This window comes from Megascapheus bottae, chromosome 3 (genome assembly GCF_031878675.1).
Source record: "Megascapheus bottae isolate mThoBot1 chromosome 3, mThoBot2.hap1, whole genome shotgun sequence".
In the NCBI taxonomy this organism is placed as follows: domain Eukaryota; kingdom Metazoa; phylum Chordata; class Mammalia; order Rodentia; family Geomyidae; genus Megascapheus; species Megascapheus bottae.
The window spans coordinates 85,066,802-85,080,716 of record NC_143511.1 but is presented as its reverse complement, the minus strand read 5'-3'; the positions used below and the strand labels follow the sequence as shown (position 1 = coordinate 85,080,716).

The following is a 13,915-nucleotide window of genomic DNA, read 5'->3' as shown; positions in this document are numbered from 1 at the left end:
ACTGGTGTTATGAAATGAGCAGGAACCCAAACCCCTAAGGAGACTGTGGAGGAAGGGAGGTGCTGCAGCAGGAGGAGACTCTGGCCTGCTCCCAGACGGTTTCTGGCCCTCCAACCTCAGGTCTGTTTCAGGGCAAAGTAGAGCCCCTAGTGGGCTGAGCTTTGGCCCTGCATGTCCTTCATGGAGCAATCTCAGAGCTGGAAGGTAGAGAGTCCCCAAGGCAATTAGTGAGCAAGGCAGTACTTGTGCCCTGGTTGTGTTATGAGTAATTAGAAGGGGGTACAGGCTTCTCTGGGTAGTTTGGCCTTACTGGCCTCCAGGACTCAGCTTCTCCCCAGGCCCAGCTTTCCTACAGAACCAGCCTGGTGATGCCCAGAGCAGCAAGCCAGTTTCTGTATGACTCTACTTGGGGCCACCAAAACAAAAACAAAAGAACAAGCAAAAACAACACTCTGGTTTTGTGGGGAAGGCACACAGGGCCTGGGCTGCTACCTCTGGAGTAGGAGATAAAACAGTCCTTCCTTCCTGTGTTGGAGGTAGATGGGGAACAGAGCATAGAACCCTGCCTCAGTCCCACCAGGTTCCCTTGTGTGTCTGTCTGTTTCTATGTCTCTGTCTCTCTCTTTCTTTCTTGTGCCTGGGCTGGCTTTGAACCACAATCCTCAGATCTCAGCCTCCTGAGTAGCTAAGATTACAGGTGTGAGCCACTGAGCCCGGCTCCTTCTTTTTTTTGGTCAGTTGTGGGACTTGAACTCTTTAGTGTTGTCCCTGAGCTCTTCACCTCAAGGCTACCGCCCTACCCCTTGAGCCACAGCACCACTTCCAGTTTTCTGGTGATTAATTGGAGATAGGAGTCTCATGGGCTTTTTAGCGACCAGGCTGGCTTTGGGCCTCAATCCTCAGATCCCAGCCTCCTGAGTAGTTAGGCTTACAGGCGTGAGCCACTACACCTGGCTTCCCTTGTGTTTCTAGCTGGGGAATATCAAGGAAGTTGATTTTAGCTGGGCCCCCGTGGCTTATCCTAGTTACTCAGGAGGCTGAGATTTAGGAATTGAGGTTCAAAGCCAGCCCAGTCAAAAAAGCTTGTTTTGAAATAGCCCAGGACAGGATTATTGACCCGTGTCCCTTTGTGCCTTGGCCTAATCCCCTCCTCTTTTTCTGTGCACTCCAAACATCCAAGTTCATTTCAGTCTCAAGGCCTTTGCATATGCTTTTCCCTCTGTCTGGAAGGCCCTGTCTCTGATACCTTCTCTGACTACTTCGTCCTCCATGTCCTGAGAATCTCAGCAGTAGACTGTTTCCTGTAGGCTGGGTCAGGCTGCCATGTGTTCCATTCCTACCCAGCCCCACTCCCCAGGGCTGTGGTGCAGTGCTTGGAGCACTTCTCCTTGCTGGCCTGTGGCAGGCTCCCCGTGCGAGGAGGCCTCTTAGCAGATTGTGTGGAATCCCAGGGTGAGCAGGGCTGTGGTGACACAGAGTGAGCAGTAGTGTAGCTGGGGATGGGTGGCTGTTTTGCTGCTCTGGATCTCAGTCTTACTGTCTCTACCCCTAGAGAAGCCTCAGTGAAAGAATGGCTGAGGTGAAGTTCTGTGTAAATCTTGTCCCCTGTGTCCTCCAGGGCTGCCAGAAGAACCAGACCAGGGCCTGTCCAGCCCTGAGGAGGTATTCCACTCTGGCCACTCTCGCAACTCTAGCTATGCTAGCCAGCAGTCCAAGAACTCCGGTGAGTGGCCTGTGCCTGCACCTGTGGCTCCCATAACTGTCCATAACCCTGGACCCCTTGTAATGCTCCTCCCCATGCTCTCCACACCCCCACCCCCAGGCTACAGCACAGAGCACTCCCGCTCCTCCAGCCTGTCGGACTTGACACACCGCCGAAACACATCCACTAGTAGCAGTGCCTCTGGTGGCCTCAGCATGGCTGTGGAGGTCCCAGAGGGCAGTGAACGGGAGCATCGGCCCCCTGAGAAGCCCCCGAGGCCACCCCGGCCCCTGCATCTGTCAGATCGCTCATTTCGGTGAGTGCCACTGGTCCCCTCTGCTGCTTCTGGGACACAGGGTCAGTGAGCCCCTGCCTCAGGGCATTACATTACATGGTGGTGGGCATAAAGGATGCAGCCCAGGGCTGGGATGTCACTCATGCATAACGTTTTGTGGTATTGTGAATCAGCTGTGTGGCTCTAAGCAGGTTGTTTCACCCCTCCATGCCCGGTGTCCTCACCCTTCAGACCACATGAACAGTAGTAGCCCCTGCACCAAGGGAGGTGGGGAGGTTAAGCAGAATGAAGCATGGGATGCACACTTCAAGTGCTGTAGGTGCAGGGATTGTTTCTTGTCATCTTGTGGCTGCACCCATTGCTGTCCTGGCTGGCATGACTCTGCCTCCCTCTGACCCAGGCGAAAGAAGGACTCCGTGGAGAGCCACCCAACCTGGGTAGACGACACTCGGATCGATGCTGATGACATTGTGGAGAAGATCATGCAGAGTCAGGATTTTACAGATGGCAGCAATTCTGAGGGTGAGCTGCCTGCTCTGAGCCTCTTGGGGACTGCGCTGTCTGTCCCCAGCCCCCCCCCCCCGGGGGGGTAGGTGTGGGGTGTGATGCTGTCTATTCAGCTTCTGTCCTCCCTCTGTCCCTACAGACAGCAACCTCCGGCTGTTTGTGAGTCGTGATGGCTCTACCACACTGAGTGGAATTCAACTGGCCAACAGGTAGGGGTAAAAGACCAGGGAGGGGTGGCCAGGTGGTGGGGGTGCAGTGGTGACAAGCAGTCTTTAGGTGCCACTTGTCACATCTATTTGACCTTGTGCCTGGCACGGGGTTAGCATATAGCAATGGCTTAATAACTTTCCTTGTCCTTCCTCCTGGTTCTGGGAACCTCTGAAACAACTCGTTTATTGAACCAATATTTACTGAGCACCAGCTGCACCCAGGTACTGAGCTAAGGGATAGAACACAACTAGGAACAATAAGGATTTGTGTTCAAGTCCCGTGACTAAAAAATGATTTGTGCTGAAGTGACCATTGTAGCTGAGGGAGTGACAAGGTCAAACTACGGTTAGAACTCGAGTCTACCCTTACTTCTCACAGACTTCCATTCAAAGCAAGTTACTGTGCGCCTGGCTCCCCTTTTTATTCACTAAGAGAGCCAGTGAGGAAAAAGAGGGAGAAGAGAGAAGTCAGACAGACAGACAGACAGATTGACTAACTGACTGAATGAATGACTTTCTGCACAGCCCAGCACCAACCAGGTGGGGGACTACCTGTATATCTGGATGCCCCCCCAGCCTTGGTCATGGGACTTGCTCTCATGTTGATCTGCTGACCCCTGTTGGCCTAGGCTTGAAATTACAGTCATTGTCTCCCACTGGGTCTTCTAGGTGACCCTGGGTTGAAGATCAAGTAGAAAAAACACTGGGGCTTTCTTGTGCTGCTGCCACCGCTGCCTCCTCCTCCTCCCCCTCCTCTTCCTCCTCTTCCTCTTCTTCCTCTTTCTCTTCCTTCTCTTCCTCCTCCTCCTTTTTATCTTTTCTTTTTTCTTTTTTGGTTGGTCATGGGACTTAAACTCTGGGTTTGGGTGTTGTCTCTGAGCTCTTCAGCTCAAGGCTACCGCCCTACACCTTGAGCAACAGTGCCACTTCTGGTTTTCTGGGGGTTAATTGGCAATAAGAGTCTCACTAACTTTAGTACCTGGGCTGGTTTTGAACCTCAATCCTCAGATCTCAGCCTCCTGAGTAGCTAGGATTACAGGTGTGAGCCACCGTGTTTGGCTGTACTTGTTTTCTTATAAGTCCCCTCAGAAAATGAGTGGCTCAAGATATAGGGGGAGGCTAGTCTTTTTCTGCAGCAAGATTATAGCAGGGCAGCATGTTATGCCCTGAATGTCTGTAGGTGGGCCCCGCTTAAGCAGGGAGATGAGCTCAGGCCCCCCAACTTTCTACTGACCTGTTGGCAAACTTTATAATCCCTCTGGGTGTCAGTTTTCTCATCTGTTAAATAGGTCAGGGCATAGTCCCTCCTTGCTTGCTAAGGTTTCTATCCGAACAGTATGTATATAAGTTGCTGATGTCCTGAAAAGGCTCTGGCCTATCCTGTGCCAACTCTGTGTACCTTAATGACTCTGATATAGTTTTGAAACTCAGTCCTCTGATCTTAGCCTCCTGGGTAGCAAGGATAGCAGGCATGATGCACCAGTACCTAGTTTGAGCCTTGGGCTCGTTCATAGTGACTGCTGATTAAATAACCCAGGATCGTGGGTAGGGGCTGGGGGGACAGTGCTCAGTTACAGAACATTAAAGGGCTAAGCTGACTTATTTCTCCCTTGCAGGGTCTCCTCTGGGGTCTACGAGCCAGTTGTGATTGAAAGCCATTGAGGAGGCAGCTGTCAAGACTGGAGAAGATCCTCTTGTGGGTTTCCAGACCTGCATCATTCCAGGAGGGGCCTCACTTCAGTCCCATGCCACATCTCATCTGTGCCTCCTCCATGTCCTTTCTCCGGCACCTGCCCCCAAAGCATCATTCCATTGTCTTGCTGCCCACCACAGACCTTTGTGGCCTGCAGGGCAGGCACCACTGTGAATACTCTCCTCAGAACCACTAGAAGACACAGCAGTGGGCTTTGCTGCAAAGTCCAGGACCACCTTATGGAGATCGGCCTAGCCTTGGCCAAGGATGTATACTTGCTCTTCATATGTGGGGGTATTTGTGGCCACGGAGCCTCCCCTTGGGTCCCACTCACTCCAGGAGCTTCAGCTTCAGCCTGGCTAACAGGGTCTTGTTCTAGTGCCCCCTCACCCTTAGGGGAGGAACAGGCCACCCCTTGAATTCTGCTACCTGTTATCACCTCTGCTCAGTGTTTCAGCTGCCCCTTTCCTGTGTTCTGGGGGACCTGCTGGTGGGCTTCCTCTGGAGCTAAGACCTCAGACCCCATCCATACTTCCGTATAAGATCCCCACATCCCCTAAGGAATGTTCTCCTGCTGCCCTGGCAGCCTGCACTTTGCACGTGCTTGTCCCCAGCACAGCCTCTCCAGCCCGCATCCCACCCTTGGCCCCTTCCCAAGGTACTGCCTGCAGTGCAGGCAGGCCAGGATCTGGCATCCTGGCTGGCTCAGAACCTTACCTCTGCTCTCCAGCCAGCCCAGCTCAGGCCTAAGACCAGAGCCTAGAAGGACCTAGAGCAGCATGGTGCCTCTGCCCAGGGCTGGGTCTTGAGCAGCTGGCTTTCCTGCAGGACAGAGCCTGGCTGGGCTGGGCAAACAAACTTACTTCCTTCAACCTCAGGTCACTGGGCTGGAGATGGGGCCAGTGCTGTGACGGAGAGGTGGTGGGCTGAGATTGGCCACAGCTGGCTTCTTGCCTGCCACCCAAGGCTTTGACTCTCCCCTTTAAGCACCCCCTACTTCTGGGCGGGAGGCCCTCCCAGTGAGAGCAGTCTCCTGTCCTGAGCCCTGCCCAAGACCTCCTTAGCACTTTCTTCACTAATCCTCAAAACCCACTTGAAGTAGGGCCTGGCTAGCTGACAGCCAACCCTGGACAAAACCTGCGCCTTTGAGTTTCTCTCATTTATAAACCCAGCAGGCTGGGTTGGGGGTTTTCATTTATTCTCTCTCCCTCCCTCCCCCCCTCGTTCCCTCCCTTCACCTCCCCCCCAGTTCTCTCCCTCCTTCCCTCTCCCTCTCTCCCTCTCCCTCTCCCTCCCTCTCCTTCCCTCTCCTTCCCTCTCTCTCCCTCTCCCCCCCAAGTTCACAGTTTCTTTCCTGCTCCCACATCCAGGGGAGGTGCTCCTGTTCCCAATCTACCTGCAGGCTGGGTCCCAGCAGGGCTGGGAACAAAGGGGACAGGATACTTCCTGCTTCTTTGTGGATGGGGAGCAGGTGTCCTCCCCAGGCTGGGAGGGATCCAGTCCCCAGATGTTAAGGGCTGGGGATCTTGGTCCTGAAACTCCTTGATGTTGGGACCAGAGCATTTCTAGGGGTTTCATTATTGCCATCATTGTAATTACCCTATCATGCTTTTAGAAAATGAATGTTAGGAGGTAAGACTGAGCATGGCTCTGGCTAGATGAGCTATGGTCTGCTGGGAGAGTCTCTTTGCCAGGAAGATGGGGAAGCACTACCCTTCCATGTCCATGACTCCCCAGTGACCCCCTCAAGCTCAGGGGGACATTGCAATCAGGGTGTAATTTGAGTTTGATTCAAAATTCTGGTGCTTTAGGCACAAAGCAGCTGGCTTTGAGCATGCCAGGGAGATTCTTGAACCAGGAACTCCAGCCCTACCCAAGCCAGATGTAAGCTCGAGTCACCCCAGAAGGCAGAGCCTGCCACATCCTCCCATGCCAAGCCCTTGGGCCAGGATCACTGGGTTGAGAATTTGGCCATAACCAAATGAACACTGGCGGGAGCCAGAGGCCGGCAACTCTGGCCTCCTCGTGTGGGAACTTCCTTGCGAGGGCCCCTTGAGTTCAGTGATTGTCACCAGGAACCCCCAGATTCTACATAGAGATCAGATATATTAGAGATATTTTTGGAAAGGAATTGGTCTATGCAATGCCAGTTTGGAATCTTCTCGAAAGACAGTTTAATGTTTCTACTAGGAGATATAAAGAAAAATAAAGATCTACAATATTTTTTGTTTTTTTTTTTTTTTTGCCTCCCCCCATTCCCCTGGTCACACTGCATGATCTGCCGGGATAGAGAATATCAATTTCCCTCTCCTTAGGGAATGCAGTGGGTGAGGGGTGTCACATTTTATAATCTCCCTCCTATCTAACAGTGTTGCCACCACTACATCCCAATTTGGTGGGCTGTGTTTGCATCTGTCCCAACTTACTGTAAAAGATAATGTTGAAAGGGGGGAAATCAGCCTAGCTGCAGTGTCTTGGTTTGGGGGGAAATTAAATGTTGTGGTTTTTGTTTATTTTGTTGCTGTTTTTTTTTTTTAATCTTGTTGCTTAGCATGGTGCGTTCCAACCGATGGAGCACACGTGAAAGACACAGGTCTGATGACCTTTAAGACACTTGCATGAGGGCAAATACCTGCATGCTTTTTCTGTTCTGTCAAACATGGCAGGCATTGTGTCCAGGCTCAACCTGAGCCCTTCGAAGTCAAAGTAGCTTAATGATTGGGCCAAGTTCTGGAAAAGGCTAATGGTGCCCACTTCAGGGAGCTCATACGTGACAAGAGCTTTTGTGGTTAAGAGCCAGGACCACAACATACCAGAAAGGATCATTATCCCACCTGTCTCAGGGCTAGTCCTTTGCACTCCCTTTACTTACACCTTCCTTGGGAGGGGAAAGTTAGCTAGGAGTAAGAATGGGGCTGTAGGCCAAGAGAGTTGGTCTGCTAGCCATGGGAGGGCCCCAGAAGATGACTAATGGCACAGAGCAGCCCATGCTAGGCTTATGCCCCCCTAACCTCAAGCAGAAATGGCAGGCCGAGGGCCTCCACAAAACTCTACAGGAAGCACTGAGTCTTAAGGTGCCTTAGCATTTCAGGATATAAGCAGTCATCAAAACTTAAAGTTGGGCCTGGAATGTGGCCTAGTGGTAGATGCTTGCCTAACATGCACAAAGCCCTGGGTTTGATTCCTCGGTGCCACATATACATGAAAAGCTGGAAGTGGCTCTGTGGCTTAAGTGGTAGAGTGCTAGCCTTGAGAAAGCTCAAGGACAGTTCCCAGGCTCATAGTTCAAGCCACTGGCTGCAATTCAGCTACTCAGAAAGCTGAGATCTAAGAAAAGTCTGTGAGTCTTCGAGACATTTGTCAGCAAAAAAGCTGGAAGTAGGGTGCTTCCCTAGCAAGTGCAAGGTCCTAAGTTCCATCCTCAGTACCAAAAAAAGGAGAGAATTTTAAAAAGACAGTTAAAAAAAAAAAAAGGCCAGGAGTGTGGCCTAGTGGTGGTGTGCTTGCCTAGCATTCATGAATTCCTGGGTTTGATTCCTTGGTAGTACATATACAGAAAAAGCCAAAAGTAGTGTTGTGGCTCAAGTAATAGAGCACTATCCTTGAGAAAGAAGGACAGTGCCTAGGCCCTGAGTTCAAGCCTCAGGGCTTGAGAGTGGGAGGGAAAAGCTGGAAGTAAATCTCAACCTCAAGTGGTAGAGCAACAAATCTCCGGGACAGCGTTGAGGCCCTGAGTTCAAGCCCCAGGACTTCTAGGTGTAGGGTGTAGAGCTCATGATCCTGCCTTCATTGAGCTCACAGGTGGACCAGACCAAGGAAATCAGCTAATAAACATGCAGTTACACAGTGATGGACTTGGGAGTAAAGGAGTGTAGACTTCACTCCCTTGGATTATGAGGTACCCTCTTTCTGCCTTTTACCATCTGAAAAAAAAAAATAGGACTTCTGGTCCTTGACGCCCATCTCTCCCTGGTGTGGGGACTACGGAATGTTTTAGGATGTACCATAGCATGAGCGGACCTGACAGGTCTATGGCCAGGAAGGCCGGGCCCGCCCCATGATGTCATTGAGAAACTATTTCCCGACATGCAAAGGGAGGCGGTGACTTCAGGGCGCGGACTACAACTCCCGGCGTGCCCCTAGATCTAGACCGGAAGGAGCCGGAACCGGATGTGCCTTGTCGCTCCTGTGGTGGAGCGTCGGGGAAATGGTGAGCTCGGTCGCTGTGTGCCGCCCTGGTTGGGAACAGTTAAGGTAGTGGGACGGGACGGCTGGTGTTCGGGCGTCAGGGATGTTCTCTCTCGGACTCGCACACAGCCTAGAGATTGGCGCCAAGTCAGCCCCTCTGTTGAATAGATGGGAAGTTTAGCGCTACAGCGTGGGGGGGGCGTCGCCCTCTTCCGTCAGTGGCCCCCAGTCACTCGTCATCTGAGCCTTCCCTCTCCTCCAGGCCACCGGGACAGACCAGGTGGTGGGACTGGGCCTCGTCGCGGTGAGCCTGCTCATCTTCACCTACTACACCGTCTGGGTGATTCTCTTGGTAGGTGTCTGCCACTCCCGCGCTCACCTTTCCCCACCTCTGAATCTCGCAGCCCCCTCTAAAAACACTTCATCCAGGCACTGTGCAGTGTTTCCCCTGCTTCATCTGAGAAAGATGCTGCTGTCCACAGCGGACTAGACAAGGAAACAGGCTCGGGGAAAAGGGCCTGGCCCAAGTCCACATCCTGCTGCACCGTGAAGCCCTATTCCAGGTCCCTCTGCCTTTGAGGAGCTTTCTGGCTTCTGGGCATGGTGAACACCTGGATTTTATGAGCACCTCTAAGACTTTTTCGGATGTTTCTTCCCATGTGGGAATCCTAGTACTCAGGAGACTGAGATCTGAGGATCATGGTTTGAAGCTAGTCTGGGCAAGAAAGTCTGTAAGACTCATCTCCAATTAAGCATCAAAAAAGCTGGAAGTGGAGCTGTGGTGCAAGTGGTAGAGTGCGAGCTTTGAGCAACAAAGCTTAGGGTCAGCATCCAGGCCCTGAGTTCAAGCCCAGCAAAAAACCGAAAACAGTGCAGTATAAACTGGCACTGGTGGGTCATGTTTATAATACTTGTGAGGCTGAGATCTGAGAATTGTAGTTCAAAATCAATCCAGGAGAGAAAGTCTGAGACTCCTATCTCCAATTAACCACCAAAAAGCCAGAAGTGGAGGTATATCTCAAATGGTAGAGTGTCACTTTTCAGAGACAGAGCTAAGGGATAGCACCCAGACCCCAGTATTGGCCCAAAAAAAAAAGACCTAAAGAGACCAGGCTGGGAATCTCTGTAGGGTTCCTCATAGGCTCCTCATCTGATCTGAGGTGCTCAGATCACTAAGCAAATGCCCAGTAAATAATTGGTTTGTTGTTTTTTTTTAAAATAAAGAAAGGGAAGAAGGAAATGGTAGTCACCCCTTCCCTTCCCCCCAGAAAATAAAAACTATCATTTTAAGAAAAAACAGATGCCATTCTAGTATTCTCAGCATAACTGTGGATGGAGGGAGTGAGCATGGGGACTGTGCAAGTACTGTGGTGAGCAGTACTCACTAGTGCTCTGTTCTCCATGCCAGCCCTTCATCGACAGTGAGCATGTCATCCACAAATACTTCCTGCCCCGAGCCTATGCGGTTGTCATCCCATTGGCTGCAGGCCTCCTGCTGCTCCTGTTTGTGGGTAAGTTTTCTGTTCTCCTAGCACCCTTGCTGCTTCTCTGATCATGGATCTCTTGAGATCTTGGGCAGGGGAATTGGGGGCTCATTTCTGAGCGGGCTTTTGACACTTGTACACCTGCTTGAAGCTCGTCACTACCAACTCTCCTTAGGGTTTTCCTGTTTCTCCTTCAAGGCCCAAGTCAACAACCTGTCTGGCTTCCTCAAGGCCAAAGACTCTTGGAGCTCTAATGGCATGTCTCCATGTTCCCACCCCCATCACTTCCTTATTTCTTACGACTGGGGGCTTTCTTTATTGTTGGTGCCACGGGAGTAGTTTGGATGAATGAACCAGCAGATAACTGGGTGATCAGGAGGGAGAGAGGGAGGGGAGGCGGATGACAGGTGGACCTCCTCCATGGATCTGAAATACCAACAGCATCGTGCCTAATGAAAGCCTTCTTTTGGTGATTGTTGAATCAATGTAGGTGGATGTGGAAGGAGAGCCTGAAAGGTGGTTGGGCAAGCACAGGACTTAGCGTGTGGGCCATTCTTCCACTCCCCTCCCCCAATTACCTCCTAGCCTGCCCCTCCCCCCAGAGTCCTGAGCACAGATCTTTCATGTCCTGACTGCTCTGTATTCTAGGACTATTCATCACCTACGTGATGCTGAAGAACCAGAAGGAGACCAAGAAGGCCCAGTGAGGGGTAGGCAGGGGTAAGGCTGCTGGCCCCTTCTCTGCATTCCCTCCAAGCCAGGGACTAAGGGCTGCAGCCATCAGGACAATCTGGGCATGGTGCTTCCGGCCTAGCTGCTCCACAGCCATCTTCAGAGAGCTGCTGAGGAGTCTCTGACAGACTGGAGCCCCCTCTCCCACTCACCATTCAGGAGGGAGAAGAACTGGAAGTTGCCCACTTACCTTACCTTCTTCTGTCTCAATCTGAGTCACGATGATCCTGATCTCACAGTCAGACTCCTTGTCACCTTTTCCTCTGGGCTCTGCCCTCTGCCCCAGTTTCCCTCCTGTCACATGCTGATGATGGACTTCGCAGGTTCCAGGACTGCACATGACTTCTCCTTTCCTCCAGCATACCCACAAAAGAAGTTCTTCCCTGTCTGACACACCCAGATCTTGCAAGGACCTCTGGACCTGGAAAGTCCGGGGAAAGGACTGACAGACCCCAGGACCACAGGGGTACACCTGTCCCCTCAGCCCCAGGCCTGTTTGGAAGAAGTTAAGAATAAATGTTGATCATATGTTTGTCTCTGCTATTCGTGAATGAGGAGCTGGGCTGGAAGGGAGCAGAGCTGGCCCCTTGGATTCAGATCAAAAGGCCCTGGTTACTAGTGCCTCGGGCACCTCTCTGTACTTTCCCTGTGTTGGATATGAAATAAGGCAGGGACTAGCACAGGTGTGGTTCTGGATGGGTAGAGCTCAAAGTTGGGCGAGTTCCATAGAAGGCTAGGCACACATCTGCCATGCTTTCCCTCTGCTACCTTGGGGACCCTCAGGTCATTACCTTAAAAGCTGAAGCTCATTGTCTGTTTACCCAGCTCAGTGGAGCTCTGAAGTGCCTCTAGTCAAAGACTCCTTCTGTGTTCTCGTGGGCTGAGGCAGCAGCGCACGCTCTATCCTGGCCATGGATCTGCTAGGCCCTCTGTGGGCAGCCTCTCTTCCAGTGTCCAGTGCCTATGAAAATCCTCTATCCTCCCAACAGTTGGATGTTCACTCAGCTACCCACTAGGCCTTGGGTACCTCTCTCAACCTCCATTGCTGCAATAGAGATGTCCTGTCATGAATGCTCCCCCCTTCCCTTCCTCTCGCTGCCTCTTCCCAGTATTCCCTAAATGTGCTCCCAGTTCCTTTCATCAACCTGGAAATTCCCCCCAGGTCCTCCCTCTCTGGTCCCTTTCATGGTGAATTCCCCCCCTCAGCCTGCATTGAATCTCTGGCCCTGTTACTCCAAGAAGAAGTGATGCCCTCTAAATCTGATCCAATCACGATTCTCAGCCCCATCTGGCTGGTGACATCCCCCAAGTGCACCTCAGATACTCTTGGTGTCTCTGATGGCTTGTCACCCGCTTGGTGTCATCTGTTCTACCATGAGATACTGGGCTCTGAGGCCTTCTCTACCTACGCCCTTCCTTGCTGACCTGATGATACTGTGGAGAGGAGGGTGGAGATGGAGCCCCGTGAGGTGACAAGAAGCAACGAGGCAAAGGAGAGTCTGGGGGTAAAATACTTTAATCCGAAGCACACCAAATGAAAACGACTTCAGGTGAGACATCAGTGGCTGGCTGGGAGACAGGAAGGAAGAATGACGGGAGAAGGGTCTGGAGTAGGACAGACAGGTTGAGGCTATGGAGAAGAGTTTGAATTTTGTCCAGTTGCAGTAGGAAGCCACTCGAGGCTTCCAGAGTGACATCATCTGATTCATTCTTTTAAAAGCTCATCGTGCTGGCAGCTGTGTTCCTCCTGCTCCCTCACCACTGAACCTCCCCAGTGCGTGTTCCAAATATAGGTGTTGAATGAATGGATGGATGGATGGATGTCTGACTTCCTGTGTGACCTGGAGCTAGTCACCTCTTTCTCTGGATCTTAGTTTCTTCACAGGGTAAGACAGAGTCAGTGGAAATTTCATGCCTGGATGGGTGGGCGGGCAGGATTTAGTTTATCCTAGAGGCCCCAAGACCCGCATCTCAGTCCTCAGAGGAAATTGAGGTGGGGGGGCAGCGGATCATTCCTTTCTGGGACCCCTGCTAACGCCGGCGGCCCCGCCCCACCTGGACCCGGGTCCCGAGGATGCTGCAGCCGCGGGGGCGGGACCCGCCGGCGATCGCCCGCTCGGATAGGGCGCGGTTATCATCGCGGCCTCGCGATTGGTCCATCATGAGGCAGGGGCGGGGCCTGTTACCTGCAGCCGGGCAGCAGGGACGCAGCAGAAGCCCAGCGGAGCTACTGCAGAGGGGCGATGGCCGGGCCAAGCCCCGGGCCCCGCAAGGTATGCGCGGACCTGAGGGGGTACAGGAGGGAGAAAGGTTGGGGGGCAGCAACTGGGCCTCCCCTCCGCCCGCGGCGCGGGCACGCCCCCATGCCAGCCAGGGAGGGGCCCTGCCCGGGGTGAGGACCAGGACACGCTCACCTGGGGCGCAGGAATGAAGAGGGGGTGTGATTTGGGGGGGCGCCGCCCCCCGCCCCACGCTAGGTTGCTCTCCGTTTCCTTCTTGGATAAGTGATCATGAGAGGTGCTTCACGGGGTTGCTAGGAGCTCGAGCTCTCGGTCAGTTTGGGGAACACGGGGGGCGCCCAGTTAGTAATGTAAGGAATGGTAGGATCTCATGCTGACCCTCCACGCTGGCCGGGAGAAGGCGGCATGGAGCAGCGGGGGGAGATTTCACTGCCTTCCCCTGGCTTCACAGCTCCTGCTCTCACGACCTGGGCACAGATTTCAAAGTCAACAATAAGAGATAATATCAGTCACTAGGGAGGATTGGTTGGTTTGCCCAGATGGTTTACCTAAGGTCCTGCATCAGTGAGACAACAGGTCAGGTCCCAGCTGGGCTTGACTGCAGACCACAGGCTCTGCCTAAATTCTGTCTGGATGTTGATTCTGTGCCAGGTGTGTGCTCCTCACACCTGGCAAAGTGGCCACCACATTAACTCTGCCTTATAGCTGAAGCCTTATAACTGAAGAGACTGAGGCAGAGCCAGAGGAAGGGAAGTCTTATAGGTAGTGGAAATGGGACTTGAACTTGGTTGGGTCTCTCCCCTTCTGAGAGGCCACCACATGCTCTTTGCTTTCCTGTGTCTCTTCCTTCTAGATCCTGGCCCCC

General features: G+C 52.6%; 2 protein-coding genes across 2 annotated transcripts in view; both read left to right on the top strand.

The window, feature by feature from the left end:
* Positions 1 to 6,919, top strand: part of Eeig1 (estrogen-induced osteoclastogenesis regulator 1) — a 32,454-nt gene extending 25,535 nt beyond the window's left edge. The window contains exons 7-11 of the mRNA XM_090330712.1: positions 1,619 to 1,723; positions 1,823 to 2,018; positions 2,398 to 2,519; positions 2,644 to 2,713; positions 4,330 to 6,919. Of these exons, the coding sequence (XP_090186838.1) occupies positions 1,619 to 1,723; positions 1,823 to 2,018; positions 2,398 to 2,519; positions 2,644 to 2,713; positions 4,330 to 4,375 (539 nt within the window). The 3' untranslated portion in view covers positions 4,376 to 6,919. The remainder of the gene's footprint in view (positions 1 to 1,618; positions 1,724 to 1,822; positions 2,019 to 2,397; positions 2,520 to 2,643; positions 2,714 to 4,329) is intronic.
* A 432-nt stretch (positions 6,920 to 7,351) lies between these two features.
* Dpm2 (dolichyl-phosphate mannosyltransferase subunit 2, regulatory) lies at positions 7,352 to 11,338 on the top strand. The gene is made up of 5 exons (XM_090329391.1): positions 7,352 to 7,480; positions 8,518 to 8,616; positions 8,857 to 8,946; positions 10,003 to 10,105; positions 10,727 to 11,338. Exons 1-5 carry the CDS (start codon positions 7,352 to 7,354, stop codon positions 10,783 to 10,785), a joined length of 480 nt encoding a protein of 159 aa, XP_090185517.1. The 3' UTR covers positions 10,786 to 11,338.
* Positions 11,339 to 13,915: the final 2,577 nt, after the last annotated feature.